The sequence below is a fragment of the Bombus huntii genome, chromosome 18, assembly GCF_024542735.1.
Source record: "Bombus huntii isolate Logan2020A chromosome 18, iyBomHunt1.1, whole genome shotgun sequence".
In the NCBI taxonomy this organism is placed as follows: domain Eukaryota; kingdom Metazoa; phylum Arthropoda; class Insecta; order Hymenoptera; family Apidae; genus Bombus; species Bombus huntii.
The window spans coordinates 4,859,293-4,878,253 of NC_066255.1; the positions used below are offsets into that span (position 1 = coordinate 4,859,293).

The window sequence follows — 18,961 nt, forward strand, 5'->3', positions numbered from 1 at the left end:
CGTCGCACATACAAATAATAGCCAATGCAATGTAATACAGCATCATAATAGCAATGTTAGGTACTAATAAAAAAAAAACAAACAAAAAAAAAGAGAGAGATAAGGAAAATATATATATAATAAATAACAACTAACATAATCATAACATATTATATATATTATATTATATACAGGGATACAGTCTTCGTACAAAGGAACAGGTCCAAACGAAACTTATAAAAAAAAAAATAAAAATAAATAATATATATATACATTAACTATTTTTGTATGTGTGTGCAGAACGGATGGCGAATTCATCAACCATTCTCTGAACGACGGATGGAAGTACATGTAGGTGTTGTCCAGACGTTTCACGAGGAATCCAGAGAGCATTTTGAATCTCTGCAGAAAATCCTCCCATGCATGATCGTTACAATAATCTGACTCATCTCGAAAGAAATTTTTTTAGTCCAAGGAATAGCAATCCGCACCGTAGAACTGTAAGGCACCTGTACGCCACCCACGAAACCAAATACTTTTGCTATCCACCTGTAAACAAACAACATTTATAACTATACATATAATTCTCACTTATATCTACCAATATATATGTCGGAGATGAAAGAACACCGGAGCCTTTGGAATTTTGGATAATCCCGCAACAAGCTGTAATTGAACAATTGTAGTTATTCAACCCGATTGTAATTGTTCGAGAGTCGTGATAATGAGCTTGGGTTCGAGGCGACAGTCAGTCGCCGAACGTAGCCACGGTCACGGGATGAACGCTTTGCCTAACAAAGGTATGGAGTAATTCTATAGCTCTCCTTAAAAGAAATATTCGTGGCGACACGCGACAGTAAACATTCCAACGGTTTCTGTCCCGTGGCTCGCCACACGCAGACCCTATTCTTCGAGTAAGATGATTGCCAGATGTCGATGCGTCTCCGCAGTACATGTTCGGCTAGCTCGAGGGCCCGTTATAAATCTTAAGATTTAGTCAACTAAAGTCCTTCAAACAGACAAACAGTCTTTGTCCCAACTACGGGAAAATAGGGGAGACTTATTTTTCAACGAGCGGCGTCTCCCACTAGCAACTTTCCCTCGAGGGCGGCTAGCATCTTTTTCTAACCACCGATATGGAGATTGACCAATTAGCAGCAACGCCAGTTTCCCTTACTTTCTGAACGAAGGCTTTTCTCGACGAATCCGATGATCTCGTGTCCTTAGACACACCCCATTATAGTCTTCCTCTGTGGCATGATCGGGACGGGAAAGACATTCTCGCTCGCGATCTCATTGATGAAAGGAGTAACTCTTTACGATCAGTGAATATTACGCGTCCGACTTAGATTTTGTGAGTACGTTCATCTATCATCCCGTCGACCGCGGATTCGTTATTGAACCTAGGATCATTGTCATTAGTTTCTCGAGTGCCTAACTACCACGGTTACTTGTCCGGCTCTATAATAATCGTATTTGCACTAGTCAATGTCTTCTCTATTGCATAACGACAACGTGTAATCCAAACGAAGATTCGTTTCACGCCCCTAACCCTAATTCTAATGTCCGCCCCGACATATATATACATATACATAACTGTGTGCGTATATATATAATATACGTATAACAACCAAAGTTCAGCTCTCAAGTGTACGCAAAACTTTTATGTTCATTTTACGCTATATCAGTATGTTTCATGAATTTGTTTGCTAACAGTATCGAAACAAATAACAAGCAGAGGACGAGCTATTCATGAATTGTTTTGCCAGCGTGTACGCTCCCAATATTTTCTATTTGAGAAAACATACTTGTTGCTATTGCAACTACAAATATTTTTACAGTCGACGCTTTTGCCGTGAATCATTGGCTAACATGTAAAATCGAGAAAAAACATGGTTTATTGTGATGGAAATGTGGAAAACCGCAAAACCGATATAGAAGGGAAAATAAAGGAAAGGAAGGTAGGGATAAGTAGAAGCTTGGGGCCAAGTTTAATTCACTGAAACCGAGCTGCTTGTATTATCACAAAACAAAATTGCCAGTACGTCATTTCCGTACTCTCGTCCTCGTGAAAATGGTTTTGCTCGTTAAGAAAAAACGAGGAGACAGGGAAGAGAGAAAAAAGCAGACGGAGTGCGCTTTTAAAAAGCTGGCGAACCGTGTGTTACCACAACGAGACACGCGATGCTATTTGTCGCTTTAAATTGTGCCGCAACTCGTTTTTGAGATCTTTGCCAGGGGCACGTTAAAACACGCTGCAAATATATTTCTGGCTTTTCTGGGGTTCAACTGAAATATGACAAATAACGTTGTAAAACATATGTACTTATGACTTACAGAGTAATTGAGTGTACAAAATATATAGTATACAAAATAGCCAGCGATTTAGGGCTTTAAAAGATCAAAAGAAAAGAAAAGAAAAGAAAAGAAGAAAGATAATATGTTGTGGCAGTCTAAGTCGATCTAAGAAAATAGATAAAGGGAGGGAGGGGCAAAGCTAGTTAATCTGGAAAGAATCCAAGCGTCAATTTCAAGCATTTACAGAGAATCACTATTGAAAGTTCAAAGGCCGACTAGTGAGCTTCATTCTATCTCATTTTTTAATCAGGCGATGGATCGATGAATCGTATTGATTTCGAGGATTATTATAGTTCTGTGGGGATTTTAAAGCGTGGTTTGTCTAATCTTGTCTCGTTAGCTACAGACTCTTTGGCGAGCAGCCTGAAACTTGATCCAGTTTCGAGAAAATGAAAAATTCGTTTTTCCTCTTTGCTTCCCTGTTCCGTCTTTCCTCCTTTTCCCTTTTTACATCGCGTTAAGACCCGTTAAATAATATTGACTGCCGTGGACGCTGGCTGAGAAGTGCACTTTATAACTAGCTTTAAAATCACTGACGTCGATGAGGACAAAGGTAAGTTAGAGGGTCATTTATCTGAGCTGGTGTTTCAAACTATTTCCGGCCAGTACCTTTTATGTACTTTCGCTTCCGCTAACAAGCAACGCGCCATGTCCATCACTGTTCTATTATACCTTTCCGCTGTCCCGTTTAATTCATGTACGTATGTTGGGCAATTATTTATTCTTATACCTTTATCCCTAGCAAATTTATAAATTCGATTATTTAAATATTCTTTACCATTATCGCATCTTAATATTTTTAACCTCTTGCCCGTTAAATTTTCGGCTTCATTTACGAACTGTACGAAAGAATCAAAGACCTCATCTTTTGATTTTATACAATAGATCCTAGCTATTTTACTATAATCATCGATAAATGAAATGAAATATTTTTCTCCATTGAATCCGGTAGTCTTAAAGGGACCACATACGTCCGTATGAATAATTTCCATTATTTCCCTAGCCTTAGTTCGATTATTTTTGAAAGGTAAGTTATGCATTTTGCTTTCTATACACACCCTACATTTCAAAAGTTCCTTTTCAAATTCATTCGGTATGCCAGTCACTAGCTGCTCTTTACCCAAAATCTCTAAATATTTAAAATTTACGTGTCCTAGCATCCTATGCCATCTTTCCTTTTTACTCATACCACTACGTTCGGCGCTGTTTATTAAGTGCTTCTTCCCTTTCAATATACTTTTTATTCTATATGTCCCATTCTCTTTGAACGCTACAGCTGTAAGTTTATTATCCTCATCTATTACTTTCGCAATATTTCCTTTGGAAATAACCGTATTCTTATTGTCTGTTAGTTTACCTAGACTAATCAAATTTGCGGACATTTCTTTCGCGTAAAATACTTTCCTCATATTTATTTCATTTTGTTTTCCGAATGCTTCAAAATAACTTATAACATCCCCAACTTTTGTCGCTTTTATCGGTCTATTATCGCCTAAATATATATTTACCGGTTCTTTTAGGTCGATAGATTTATCGAAATAATTTATATTATTAATTATGTGATCGGTACAACCGCTATCTAATAGGCACACTATTTCGTTCTTACTTCTTTCATTCGTCTCACTGCTGTTTGCTGTGTGCGCCGTTGCTGTCCATATGCCTGCTCTTGAGTTTCCATGCTCGCCCGTGCCGGTTCTTCATTGACGATGAAAGTTTCCACGTCCTCTGCTCGTATTGCCTTTGTTCTCTCTTCCTCTGTTTCGACCACGTGTTGGCCCATGCCAATAGCCGTTACTGCTTCCCGCTTGGACGCCATTTTGACACTCTCTCGCAAAGTGTCCTAATCTTCCACATCTGAAGCAGCCTTCCTTTTTTGTAGAAAAGGCGTTGGTTTGCCTTTCTCCTCGATTGGATTTATTTTTCTTCTCTGCTAACTCTATTTTATTTTTTACATACGCTACGGTTTGATCCTCTTCTTTCAATGCGTCTATTATGTCCGCTATGTAGCTGTATTCTTCGGGTAACGTATTCAGCATGTAATTCAGCTTTTCCCTCTCACTTACTTGTGCGCCCGCACTTTTTAATTCATTGATTAATTTCTCAAAATCGTTAAAGAATGATGCTGAATCACTGTAGTTCTCCAGTCTTATGTTTTCCAATCTCCTTCTGCATACGATCTGCAGTGCCGTCGACTCTTTCAAGTACATTTCATCGAACCTTTTTATTATATCATACGCCGTTTTTCCTTCCCTAACATACTCCAATTGTCTGTTCGATATTGCACTATAAATTATATTAATCGCCTTCAAATCCTTTTTGTCCCAGTCTTCATCGTCTCTTTCGTTCTTCATTCTAGTTGTAACAACCTCGCATTCCTTATATTTGAGAAACATCGTGATTCTTTGCTTCCACATTCCATAATCCTCACCATCGAATATAGGTATCATGATTTCCGATCTCTCCATTTTAATTGATTCTTCTTTTTCTTCTTTTCTTACTCAAGCGTTCCTACGTGCTCGAAGTATATTTCTTTTTTTTTTCTCTGAAAGTTTTTTTTTTCTTTACTGAAAACTCACTCGCAAGATCGTAACCACGCACTAAATATCTTGCAAAACTAGTAACCACGCTCTGCTACCATGTTAAGGAAATTCGAGGATTTGGGAATACAAATAATTGACTATATTTCCCACACAACAGTTATACATCTATATTACACTCTGAAGAACGTCTTGCACGCACGCTTGTCGCCAACCGACTATCCTAGATTCTTCTAACATCTGGCAACAGTCTTTTGTCTCCACTAAGACCTTGACGCCCTGTGGCCCTTACACACACACTCTCATGTACAGCGTAAATGTATCACTTCCCTAACACAATTATCCCGCGTTAGATTCAATCAGGTTAGTCCCACGCGAAATTGATCCAACCATGCGAAAACGAGTGTATTCTGATTCCTGTCGCAGATACTTCTGGCTAGTGCACTTCTTTTACGCTTCTCATCGCTACTTCTGACGACTAACGAAGATGTACGGCATTTTGACAGTCTACATGAAAATGATGATAATTGCGGTCTGTGTACCGCCTACCCTTCTTTCTATTCTTCCGTTAAAGACTGGTAAGTCGATACTGATTAATTATGCGATCGAAATCCTATATAATGGCTACAAAAAATATTTGCATCATTATTCTCGTTTCCTAATGAATCGCTGTTTTAATCAAGTTTTATATTGCATCAAATTTCTGTTGTTACACGAAAGTACTAAATTATAGAAAACTTGATATACACGGATTTAATTAATTGATAAATTAATCAATATATAGGCATTATTATTTCACGTGAAATTTTACAACGTCAAAAACCTAACATTCCTGTACGAGCAGTATTAATCACAAATTGTGAGAATGCCTACTGATAAGGAAGAAAGATAATATAGAAAACGCAGACTTATGGAAAGAGAATCTCTGACATTAGACACGAATACGCGATTTCACGAAATATTTTATGGTATATCTAAGATAGAGAATATATATAGAGTACATATAAGTATATATAGAGTAAGAATATATATAGAGTATATATAAGTACCAAAAATACATCCTAAGACGTGTATGCGATCTACGCTGTATGGGACGTGTTATAAATGGTTTCCGCCACTCAACCGCATTTGAATTTGTGAACACGATCGAACAATTGACACGAATTATTAATTCCCGTCTCTACTCTAGTAACGATTTGCTTTGGAACGAGGTCGAATCGATCTGATTCCGCGCATGATTAACAAATAATTACAGAGGACATCAGTTACTTGGATGGTCTTCCTGAAACTTGATCCAGTTTCGAGAAAATGAAAAATTCGTTTCTTCTCTTTGCTTCCCTGTTCCTTCTTTCCTCCTCTTTCCCTTTTTACATCGCTTTGTTTTACATCGCAATTTACATTTATTTGTAAAGTTTGAATCTCCTCGATATTGAAGATGTTGAAGCTGCAAGTATGTATTTCATTTTAATCCATTCGAGACCGAGATTTAATTGTAAGACGATACCTAGGTGTCGGTACGATCTGAATGTTTAGTTAGAATGATTCTGTGTTTTACTCTCTCCAGGGTATCCTTTTCATACTTTGATTTTAAATCGATGACAATCTTAAATAGTATGCCTCATATTTTTAAAATATAAAATTATATACTATGTTATTCTATAATGTATTATGTACAGTTATATATATATATATATATGTCGGAGATGAAATGAAAACTGGAACCTTCCCTATGCAATTTTGAGGAAGCCTTTTAATGCTTTAGTCTAGATTTTATCATAACTGTAATTAAGTAATTGTCATTTGTAATTGTTTGACATTTGTGAAAAGTGAAAGTGGGTTTGAGGTGACAACTGGTCGCTGAACGTAGCCACGGTCACGGGATAAACGTTTTGCTTGATGAAGACAGAAATTGCCTAGTATCGGCGTTTGGATCTTTCTCGATGTTTCCAAAGAGTATACAACAAACTTTTGACAGATATTGCCTAGCAACAACGATTGGAACCTTCTCTATGTTTCCAGCGAGAATATAACAAACAAATGCAGTTGTATAACGAAAAAGATTTTAATCAGATTTCATTCGTGTGATTGCCTTGGAAAGTGATACATCGAGTAATTTTCTGAGTGATTCAGCAAACGTATTTTTGTGTTATAAAAATTGTTTAAAGTATTCCCGTTGGCCGTGGATTCGTTTGAACCCCGGATCATTGTTTATAGCGTAAATTAAATTCAATATTTGTAAATTTATCAATCGTTAATTTTCATTATTCATTAAATTAGTAATTCGTAAGATATATTATTCGTTCCTTTTATTGTTCGATAAAACTTATTATTCTTTAATATAATTAATAATTTAATTTATCATTTGTAAATCAATCATATCATTTACAAAATTCATTATTCATAATATTTTGTAAAACCTTGTTTATTCGTGTAAATATATTCTCTGTTTTGTAAAACAATGGCTAATTCAAATGAAGAAACATTTCGTGATTCAAATCCTAATGATAACCCAACATATATATATATATATATATATATAGTAATTCTATATTGAAAAAGATATGAAACTAACATGATATATACATTACTACATAAGTTATATATAAAATATGTATATTATACCCTTGCCTAATGACTGATATGAATTTCTTTCGGTCTCGAATGCGTTAAAAGAGAGCGCAAAGAAGTCGAAATTACTTATTGTAATTAGTAAAACGACCTGAGAGGCAGACAGATACAAGAAAGAAGAAATATTATATTAGCGGCATTATCATGTTTTTGCTCTCTTTAAGTCTTTCATCGAGACAAACAATCTACAGGTATTAATCGACCAATTTCTCCAAGCTGATAACTTCGAATTGATGTTTATATATAAGAAGTGTTATGTGTTAATCTGTCTAAATGTTTAAAAGGTGTTATAAATTAAATGTTGTTAAACGATACGTAATTGCCTTTTGATCGTAAATTTTACTATCAAGGGGTCTTTTATGTATGCGTAATCATTGTGAATTATAACAATTTATGTGATCGATATTAAAGGTGTTTAAAAGCATGTATTTTTTCTATATTATTATTCTCCTATATTATTATCCTATATTATTATAGCATTCCTATATTATTATAATATCCAATTACATGTTGATACACAAGATATACAGATTATTATTTATAACGTTTTGGTTTTCTTAATTGAGTCATTCATTTAGTACAAATGATAAGAAATTAGTAATAATTCACAAAAAAAGGATATCGTAGTAGAAATATTATAAAAAAACATTTTCTGTTTTAGTGTAGAGTTACTCCTTCTTACAGACAGTGTCGTACAAATCTGTACGTCTCTGAGAAAATGTAGGTATCTGAGCCCTTACTTCCTCAACAACTTTTAGATCTGATAGAAAAAAGAAACATACGAAGTAATAAGTAATGCTTACTAATAAATTCAACAAATACAGAGGAAGATGGCTAAATCGATAAATTAACGAGACTAAAAATTAATTACATCATGGATCTCTCGCTTTTAATTTTAAGCTATAAATTACCGATATCGGTGACTTTTTTTTTTATTTATTTATTTGTTGAAATTTTTTTTCTTTTTTTTTTTTTTTTTTTTTTTTTTTTTTTTTTTTTTTTTTTTTTTTTTTTTTTTTTTTTTTTTTTTTTTTTTTTTTTTTTTTTTGATATCGGTGACTGTCATATTCTCTTGAGTTTCCAAATCGTAAAGAATCTTTCCCCAGGGATTGGTCAACTGTGTATGTCCCCATGCGACGTAACTTGCTTAAGGAACACGAGCCGGTGATATGCAGGCAACGTATAATTGATTATCATTCGCTCTGGAACGCTGAAGTAATGACCAGTGCAGTGGTCCAGTGGTCATATTGAATGCCGCTGGATATATCAGCATTTGGCAACCTAACCCAGAGAAGCAGGAAATATGAAGCCACCGAATACCAATTAACTTCGTAGTTGCACGGTTCACATTCCATCATTTCTGAATATGCGAGGACAGTCCTCTTATTGTGCTTTTAATTCTTTTAGTTGTTTCATTTTCAGCAAATATACTGGTTTTTTAAATTAAGCTTCTTTTTATACAGAGTTACAGATTATATTAATTTTATATAGAATATATTTAAGAAAGATATTTAATTTTTTGCTAGTTAAGTATTGATCGATTAAGTTACTGTACCTTTGTTCCGATAAATGCGTGCCATTTCCTCGAATCTAATATCACAGCAAATGCCAATACCTATTTTGCAGCCCTTCACATCGAACGTCGTTAGGGAGTTACCAGGACTGAGTGAATCACTCTCTCGAAAAGTAATCTTATTAGGAATGTCGATGTCGAATAGATGTACCTAATAACATAAAAATGTGGTCGCTAATTCTATTGCTGCAACTTTTGTAATTTAATATCAAAGTTACCAACTCCTAAACTTTAATTATTTTTTATTTAATAACTGACAGCGTTTTTATCACTTTCTTTTATTAAAAAATCTTATCATTTAATAATTTAATAATGTTTAAAAAGGAGAAAAAATAAGTATAGTAATATTTTAAGTATGTGAAAAATTTATATTACACATTACAACAAAAATGGGCGTTTCCCGTATCATAACGTTATCTATAAACCGTAAATTATAGAATTGGTTATAGTATACGTATGTACATATGTATATTCCTAAATTATTCCTAGATAGAGTCACTTTCTTCGCCCCAATATTTTCAAATTCAAAGCCATAAAGGAATATATTACTTACCTTTCGGTGTTTTGCTATCAAAGTTCCATCGGGACCCCAAATAGTACAGGTATTGTACAATTTAGCGCCCTCTATTTCAGGCATCGTACCACCAACTACATAGATGTTGTTTTCTTTAGCTGCGTTCGATGAAGCAACGCTCGTTTCACCATCAGGAATACTCTCGGCGTATTTTGGAAAGTACTCTGCATTGCAATATTTCAATTAATGAAGAATAACTGTCTTTTGTTCCAACCATAAATTAAATTGAAATGTTTGTCAGTTTTTTATTTTTTAAATTATTAAAATAACTAAGTTTTATATTTCGACTTAATTAAATATGCAATTACTTAGCTAATAGTATATATAATAAATTGTTTCTACAGGTTCAAAATGAAAAATGAATATTTAGAAATATTTAATTACGACAATGCTATTTGTGTTAGCATCAGTGGCTTGTTACTCAACGACTTTGCTAGTACTTTTTGAAACATAAAGTTAGTTTTCAATTAACACTTATACTAGAGGCGGAATTATAAATGCAAAATAATTGATAATACTAATTTATAAGTACCTAATTATTAGTATCTTCAAAAATATATTTATACAAAAATCACGATAATCATGAAAATGGGGAAATCCTATATTCTCGAATCAATTCACAATTTATTTTGTATATTAATTAGATTCCGGGCTCATCAGTACGTACTCACTGGCGACATCGAGAAAATGTATCGGCAATTCCTCGTACGACCAGAGGATCGGAAATATCAAAGGATATTATGGCGCAGCGCGAGTGGAGAAACAGAAACATATGAGCTTAACACCGTAATACTCTTATCATAGAAATAGAAGCAGTCCTCAATTCCCGCCCGCTAACTCCTATCTCCACCGATCCAAATGATCTCCTAGCCCTCACTCCCGGACATTTCCTCATTGGCGATTCATTAATGTGCTTACGTGATCGAGATTTCAGAGACATTCCATCGAACCGACTCTCCAAATGGCAGCATATCCAACAGCTTAAACAACATTTTTGGAACCGCTGGCATAAGGAGTATTTGAACGAGCTAACCAACCGCAATAAATGGAGCAAGGGTGGACACAGCATCCAAAAGGGCACAATCGTCATCCTCAGAGAGGACAACGTTCCCTCCATGCATTGGCCTCTGGGCCGAGTTATCAAGGTTCATCCAGGCGCCGATGGTGTCATCCGGACAGCTACAGTTCAGACGGCAAAGAGCATTTTGGATCGGGGCGTCAAAAGGCTTGTCCCACTGCCAATTCAACCCGATCTCGAGAAACCCGAACAACTAGCCACCGAGCCGAAATAAGATGGGAACTTCAACCACACCTCGCTAGTTTGATCGGTACCCTCTCAACGGGGGGAGAATGTTACGCCATGCGGCTTACCATAGGTCATATTCTTAACTATCGATCGCGGCACTATAATGTCGCAGACGGATCGTCGCGTCTGCCCGGCAAACAAACATTGTAGTGGCAAGCGCATGGTTCATTAAGCAGGGCGACTTCCAGAAACGTCGACTCGTGGCCCGTATTTTACCTCGCAGTAAAAGAATGTGGCGTGATCCGAACGTAGTGGGGGTCGCCTTCCAGAAAAAACGAAAAAAATCGAAAGGCGTTCAGAACTTTTCGAGAAGTCGAACCGTCAACACATGTGGTATGTCGCGCATTACTTATCAACCAAAACGCAGTTACATTTTTTTTGTTCCATTTATATCTTTCTAGTTAATAAGTTGTTGAAATAAACATTAATTTATTTGTGTTAATTCTGTGGAATTTCATTGAACTACCCTTATTATCATAATCGAAATAAGGGGATCGATCAGTTCGTGGCGTCGATTATTTAATCGTAACGGGAACTTACAACTCTCGTTGACGTGCTATCTCGCGATCGCGTCTCTCCGCGAACGGTCGAAACAAAATGATTCACTAAAAACTGTCCTGAATTCCTAAGAATTTATTTACCGCAAAACTGACAAAGTGTTTATTTAAAAAATGAGGTTGAAGGTAGTCCTTTTCTTTCATTTCATTCATTTTCATTTTCTTTCTTAAGTATGGCTAACACAATATCTAATCAATTAAAATTTTATATTTTCACGTGAAAAGTTTCTTTAGATAATTATTATCAACATGATGACTAACTCTTACGGATTAATACGTGTCTGTAGGGCAATCCGGTGGACTTGATCGGCTTTTTACTTCGAAAGTTGAGTAATCGGTGTCGCTTTCTTACGCATCTTTGAACTGTATAAATGTTTTAAAATTGTTTGATCCAGAATGTACCACACCGGACAATCAAGAAGGCAGGTGCCTTGACTACAGAAAATGTAAACCTCTGCAAGAAATATGGCAGATACAGTACCGTACAGCCACCGATTTTTATAGACGATCAGTGTGCAGATACCAGGGCAATGTTACGATCGTTTGCTGTCCGAACGATCCAAACAAAGAGAAGAGAGAAATTTTAATAAAAACTGTGTATAAGTATAAGGCTTTGCGACCACCATACTGTGGTTTTAGCAACGTCTCTCATACCAGGGTGGTCGATGGTAAACCAGCTGAACTTGGTACGTTTTATGTCTTTCTTTCCAATTAATAATAAGCCATTTACTGCAAAGCATGAACTTTAAAGGCATTAAACAGCACATCAATGTACATTTCAATTAGACTAAATAATAATGCTATGATTTTATCGGTAGTAACTTTACTTATTAACTTGAATTATTTCTTTCTTTTACTTCATGTTAGGAAGAGTATCTTTTTGCTTGAAATAAAAAATTGATATAGGAGTAATAATATGGAGAGAGATCAAAAACTGTTAGGGCAGAAATTACACGTTTGAACTTTATAGTTCAGTATAGTTCAAATAGAAATTATATAGAATTATTTAATAATTTGTATTCCACTGGAATAAAAATTTAATTTCTGTCTTTATCAAATCTCTATTTCAGAGTATTTGTACGTATGTACTTATCGTCTGCTGTATGATCGAATATCGAATAGGTAATAATCGTTGTTACTCGTAATGTGAGAAAAAATTATGTATATTCACAACTATGACTATTGCATTTTAGGCGCTTGGCCATGGATCGCTGCATTAGGTTTTCGTAATCCCCGAAACCCAGACAAACCACTATGGAAGTGCGGAGGTTCCCTGATATCGGCTAGGCATGTTTTGACCGCAGCACATTGTGCACATATGGATGGGATAGAAAACATACACAATCATAATATTGCCATTCTTAGATTGGTGGAGGAGGTGCCATTTTCGAGTAAGTCCTCAAATATATATATATATATATGCTATTGAGTATTGCTGAAGTATCATATCCTGAAATTTCTTACTGTACACATATATTGTGTCATAAAGCGTGTACAATTCTTTCTCATACTTTTGGTCATTCGTTTCCTGCATTTTCATTTATTTTTTTATTTTTCAGGGTACGTATATCCCATTTGTACGAAAGAGCAACTTCGTCGGCTATAACCCCCTTGTTGCTGGATGGGGAGCGTTAAGATATAGTAAGTGATATCAATTTTATAATAAAATTAAACAGTTCCAGTCTTAAATATCTTTCTCATTTTCTTCGTAGGACGACCACGACCTAATGCATTAATGGAAGTACAAATGCCAGTGATTGAGAACGCCGAATGCAAAATAGCTTATTCCAAATTTCCTAATGCACCTGATATCACTGATGGTATAATATGCGCCGAACATGCTCAGGGTGGAGAGGATTCTTGTACGGTAATTAAGTTACAGAGTTACTACAAACTATACGGTATCTGAAGACACGTCGATTCGAATTAACATCAAATCGACGTCTTAAACATTAAAAATAATAGATAAACACAATTTAATAGTTTTGCCCACTTCTCACACCTCGTTATGGTATTTAATCTAATTTCCTTCTAATCTTAGTTTTGCTCAAAATACATATAACATGTACGTTATAAATTGGAGTATTTCAATACACAAATCAATAGAAGATTATTACTGTATATAAGTATAATTTCAATGCAATTCGATCGATATATTTCAGTATCTTTGATTAAAAATTTAACGATCCTTTCAGGCCGACCGTGGCGGGCCACTGCTGATACAACATGAATTAACCTCGTATTTAATAGGTATTGTGTCTTATGCTTATAAGTGCGGCACAGCTGGGTATCCCAGCGTTTACACTAGGGTCACATCGTACCTTGACTTCATTCTCCAAGCGATGCAATAATATGATATTACTGTTCCATAAATATCATTGTGTAAAAAACGTAAAGTTGGATTTTCTTATTGTGGAGATAAGAAACAGCTCAAATTTACATTGTTTTGTACGTTACAAATTATAGGCTTAAAATGTACGAAATGTAACTTTGAAACGACACTAATTTTTTACGCACGATAAACCTCCACGACTTAGGTATGTAAAGATGATAAACGTATATTAATTCTATTAATTTGGTAATAATAAACCAACTTTCTGAGAAGTTCTGTAAATTTCGTTTCTGTTGTATCAAGAGAATAATGGAATATTCCACTTAGATCGTATACTTCTTGTATGTACGTACAAAATTTTCCGGCTAATCTAAAACACTTCATAAGATAGAGAGCTTCTGGAAATTCGGACACAGAGAGTGCATAAAATACAAGATAAGTCTCGTGTCTTTCAAAATTATTTTTTATTCGCTAAAAACGTCCTGTGTACTCATGCAATCACATGCAACCTCGAAACTTCACTTATTTTTTATCACTTTCCAATTCAATACACAGTTTCTGCATTTTTGACTATATGTAAGAGAAATTTCCATTCAGCCAAAGATGTACTTACAGATTATAGATTCCTATACGACTCTCAGTAAAAATTTATCCGCACTCCAGATAGTTAAAACTTCTGTCGACCGTATTGATCCATCTGCACTCTTCGTATGACGTCAATATCTGTTCAGTGCTGCTGCGCAGGTTTCTTTGTGTTACGTCAATTCGTTTGTGACCGTTGCGCGAGTAATGGCGCTTTGCAATGGTGATTTGCAGGAAAACAGTGCAGGATGCTGTGATTCGTTTCTTGTGGTCGGAGGTTATGTTTGATGCCTATATTTATCAAAGATTTAATGCACATTATGGAGAAAGTGTTTTGTCACGAAGTGTGTTTGAATGGGCACAAAAGTTCAAAGAAGATCGCACAAGTGTTATGAAAAAACAGCTGGACGCCCGTCCACATCCACGATGACAACATTGAACGTGCTCATGAACTTATGCTCTATGGAATAGACGAGTGACACTGGATAATGTGGCAAATCATTTGCAAATCAGCCACGGCTCTGCTTATGCAATAGTGCACGACAGATTTGGATTTTAAAAAGTTTGTGCGAGATGGATGCCGAAAAAGCTGATGAAAAGGTGAAGACGACGATGCATTCGTGGTTCGCAGCTCAGCCCAAAACATTTTTTAATGAGAAAATACAAAGGTCCTTCGGCAAATGGACAAAGTGTATACAGAAATCGAGTGATTATGTCAAAAAATGATGTATGTCTTTTTTGACAATTGCTTAAAATAAATTCTACACCGACAGAGCGGGTAACTTTTTACTCACCCTCGTAAGACACTTAAATTTCCAATCTATTATGATGAATAAAAGAGCTTATACTATTAAATCTAATTGTATTTTGTTGCATGAGAGTACACGTGTATGTGATGTACATTACCTTTATATCCCCTTGAACGCTTCAATATTGCGCATATATACTATATTTTGTACAGCTTCTATAAAATTTCGTATGTTTGTTTAGGCTGTTAATCTAGAGGCTGGAGTACAAAGAAGTGGCACAATGATGTGGGCTGATGACATTTATAATTATCAAGGTATCACCCCTACATTCGCTCAGGTATATATCGTTGACTATAATGTATTTAACATATATGATTGCTAGAATATTAATAATTAATTTTTAATTCTATCAGAATTTTAATGAAACTGTCCCTTGGGAAGGAAGAACTGATACCTTGATATCACGGTTTGTACATCCTATATATACGACAAATTTTAGAACATTATATAACGAAGAACCAGATCGTCGTGGCCATGTGATGTGAATAAAAGGACTTGAATTTGATGATATTTTTATAATGTTAGATAACATAACTAAGTATCTTCACAGTAAGATAGGATGACATGGTTTACATGATCTTAATGTTGTTCACTTGAGTGATGATATTATAAGGAAAAGTGTAATATCACAGGTAGGATGATTCATAATTTAGAACTACTAACTCATGTATGTATTAAAAATTAAAGAAATATATTAAATTTTATAGGATATTTATGTTTAGTAACCAGTAATTCAGAGATTGGTATTCATGGTTACTATAACGAGGCTGTAGAAACGCACCCTTTCTTCTTTGCAAATGGTCCTGTATTTATGTCTAAGCCGAAACTGGAACCTCTGAATAATTTAGATTTATTCTTGTTATTTTCTAAAATACTTATCTACAGTATACCATAAGGAATGATACCGTATCGCACCTAATCAAGTGCCTTAAGAAACATCAACAGGATATCACAGTAATCCCTTATCGACTGATATGTAAGTAAAAGTTATCTGTCATTGTTATACACAATTATGTGTTAGTGTTATACACAGTTATTTATCATTTTCTATTAATTCAGTTGTAGCCACTACAATATCTATGACACTGGTAGTAATTATGAGAACAATAATGATGTGTTCTATAAGAGGAAATGATGATTAGGAACAAAAACTTACAGGTAAGTCAAAGTATATGTTATTTGCCATTTGAAAAGAAAGTTACTAACTTGGAATTTTTTGATAAATAATAATTGTGCAAAATATATTGGATTTCAAATTTGTCAAAAATTGAAATTTAAGAAGCATTGTAATAATATAACATTAATATTTTGATTTTTCAGGAGATATCATGCGGTGGATGGATAATATGTAAAAAATATTAAGCAGTATATGAATTTTCATATTGCGTAGAGATAACAAAATGAATTTTAAAAAATGTCGACACGGTAATAAGAAATAGCATCATGACAAAGAATATATAAAGACAGTTTCATTTTTTATAAATAAAAATTTGTTGTTCCAGATTTTGAAATACAGTGAAACGTTTAATTAGTATCTTAATATCTTTAAATAATTATTATTTTAGAATCAATTGTAATTGTATCATACGTACTTTTGAATTCGTGCAAGAACATATGTAATTTTGAAGTAGTTATTATTAGGAAATTGTTAGACGCGAACAGTATGAGAAAAGTTAGTATGCAGTGTAATAATTATCAATCAAAACACAAGAATTAAATTCTTGAGGAAAAAATTTCCGGAATTTCTTATTTACATGATTATAAAGAAATCCATAATAAAAAGGAGCTGCTTTCTAATACTTCTCTTCCTTGTAATGCCTACGTTAACAATAACGAGGTTCGACTTTTTGTTTTTAGAGGGATACCGGAAAATTTGAAAGTACAGTACCATTGGGAAGAAAATCACGATATTGAAAACGATATTTGCAAGTAAATTTCCAAAAAATCTGTTTTCAAATTTTCGCTTTCTATTTCACATTAAAAGAAAGGGAGGGCTGCCTTCTTTTTCTGCAAGACAAAACAAACATTCTGAATCTCGTATCAATGAATGATGTCAATAAGTTATTTTTCTTTTCAGATTGAACAATATTCCAGATTTATTCATAATTTCATACTACGCGAAGAACAGACTTTCATAGGTATATAAAGGAAATATTAAGTATAGGAAAACTCTTTTTCGTTGTAGGTGACATATGCTTCACGGTTGAACACATGTATTTTTGAACACATATAAATGAAGAAGTACTCTTATGGAGAAAAAGAATTGATACCTTCGATTGACATTAGATAATGTATATAAACTTATGAACAATCACTATCAGTTTGTATTTTAGGTGCACACGCAGATTTGTTGGAGTTCTTATAAAATGTACTTCCTGTACGAACGTTTTATTCTTCCAAATTTTACGATACTATGTCTCATATAATAACTATATGGATTAAACGTAATATAAATGATCCGAAAATAGACTCGAACGACATTAATTGTCTTTCTATTTATACCAATATCGAAAATACAAGTAAAGCTGGAGCAATAGTATGCAAGAATGGACTATTTATTATTTTAAACCAAATCATAGCATATTCAGAATGCACAGTATTATCATGAAATGTAAATGAATCAGTTGTAAACGAACGATTTTACTGTAAAATCATTGCCACCTTTTTTTCATCTGAAATATAGCAGCAATGAGTACATTCTTTTAATATATAATAAAACGAGATATCTTTATAAAGTTACATATGTCATCACTGGTAACTGTTATCTCGTATGACACCAAATATACCGTTAGTATGGAATGATATTTTTATGAAGATATACTTTAATGATAGATTTTATGAATGAAACGTTATATAAGAAAAATTATCTCTTGTTATTCTATGAAGTGTAGTAGCTAATGAAGATTAATTTTACGAAGTATTAGAGCAAAAGAGAATTAAAAAATTAAAAAGATCTAAATAAGATTGTTCGTGTGGCTTAATTATCTCAATTCTGGTACACCACTTGTTACATTCTAACTAATTAGCGCTAAACAATAACTTGCAAATATTAAAGATATTAACACCTTAATATTAACACCTAAAGGTTTTCAGGAAATTTTATAATATTTGATTATTGTATATCTAGTCATTGATTGATAAAATTTCTTGTATAAGCATAGATCGAGGTTGACGTCATACGCAGATTGCATTACAGGTATCGTTTTAATTTATTTTATGGCTAGAATCGTTTGAATATTATACGAATAATTATTTCCATTCGAACGATTAATAAATCACGTACCTATAAAAGATATATTATGAAAAAGACGTGACGAAACAAAAAAATATTGGAAATTCCGTTGTCATTAGATCAATTATTTTTGCAATGATTTTTATTTCCATGTAATTACATATGAAATGGGTAATTCATTAACATCTCCTCGAATCGAATATAATTCGTTACACTTCACAACGATTCAAATAATGGACGGGAAATATATAATAACTTTCCTGTCCTTGCGTTAAAATAGTACTGTACAAATCAGATGATACAGGAAATACCCAAAAAACCCAATTACATCCACATTGCATGACAGCACACTTGCAATGGATTTTTGTGATTTCAATGTCACAGACAATGACACAACTAATCAGAACACGTTCGAGGCTATAGACATTGAAATTACCGCGTGTTTAATACGTTTAAAGCATAAATCTAAATTTCACGCGATTATTTCTTTGTAC

General features: G+C 34.1%; 3 protein-coding genes across 16 annotated transcripts in view; 1 reads left to right on the plus strand and 2 right to left on the minus strand.

Moving 5' to 3' along the window:
- LOC126875500 (uncharacterized) overlaps positions 1 to 18,961 on the minus strand; it is a 555,738-nt gene that overhangs the window by 81,126 nt on the left and 455,651 nt on the right. The gene's annotated exons all lie outside the window — the stretch shown is intronic.
- Positions 137 to 14,542, minus strand: LOC126875522 (omega-amidase NIT2-A-like). The gene is made up of 4 exons (XM_050638499.1): positions 14,458 to 14,542; positions 9,629 to 9,813; positions 9,058 to 9,226; positions 137 to 528 (listed from the first exon to the last, which is right to left on the minus strand). The coding sequence occupies exons 2-4, from the start codon at positions 9,710 to 9,712 to the stop codon at positions 521 to 523; spliced, it is 261 nt and encodes an 86-aa protein (XP_050494456.1). The 5' UTR covers positions 9,713 to 9,813; positions 14,458 to 14,542; the 3' UTR covers positions 137 to 520.
- Positions 9,855 to 14,963, plus strand: LOC126875509 (venom serine protease Bi-VSP-like). Its single transcript, XM_050638488.1, has 6 exons — positions 9,855 to 11,288; positions 11,908 to 12,198; positions 12,706 to 12,903; positions 13,072 to 13,153; positions 13,225 to 14,049; positions 14,460 to 14,963. The coding sequence occupies exons 1-4, from the start codon at positions 11,186 to 11,188 to the stop codon at positions 13,116 to 13,118; spliced, it is 639 nt and encodes a 212-aa protein (XP_050494445.1). The 5' UTR covers positions 9,855 to 11,185; the 3' UTR covers positions 13,119 to 13,153; positions 13,225 to 14,049; positions 14,460 to 14,963.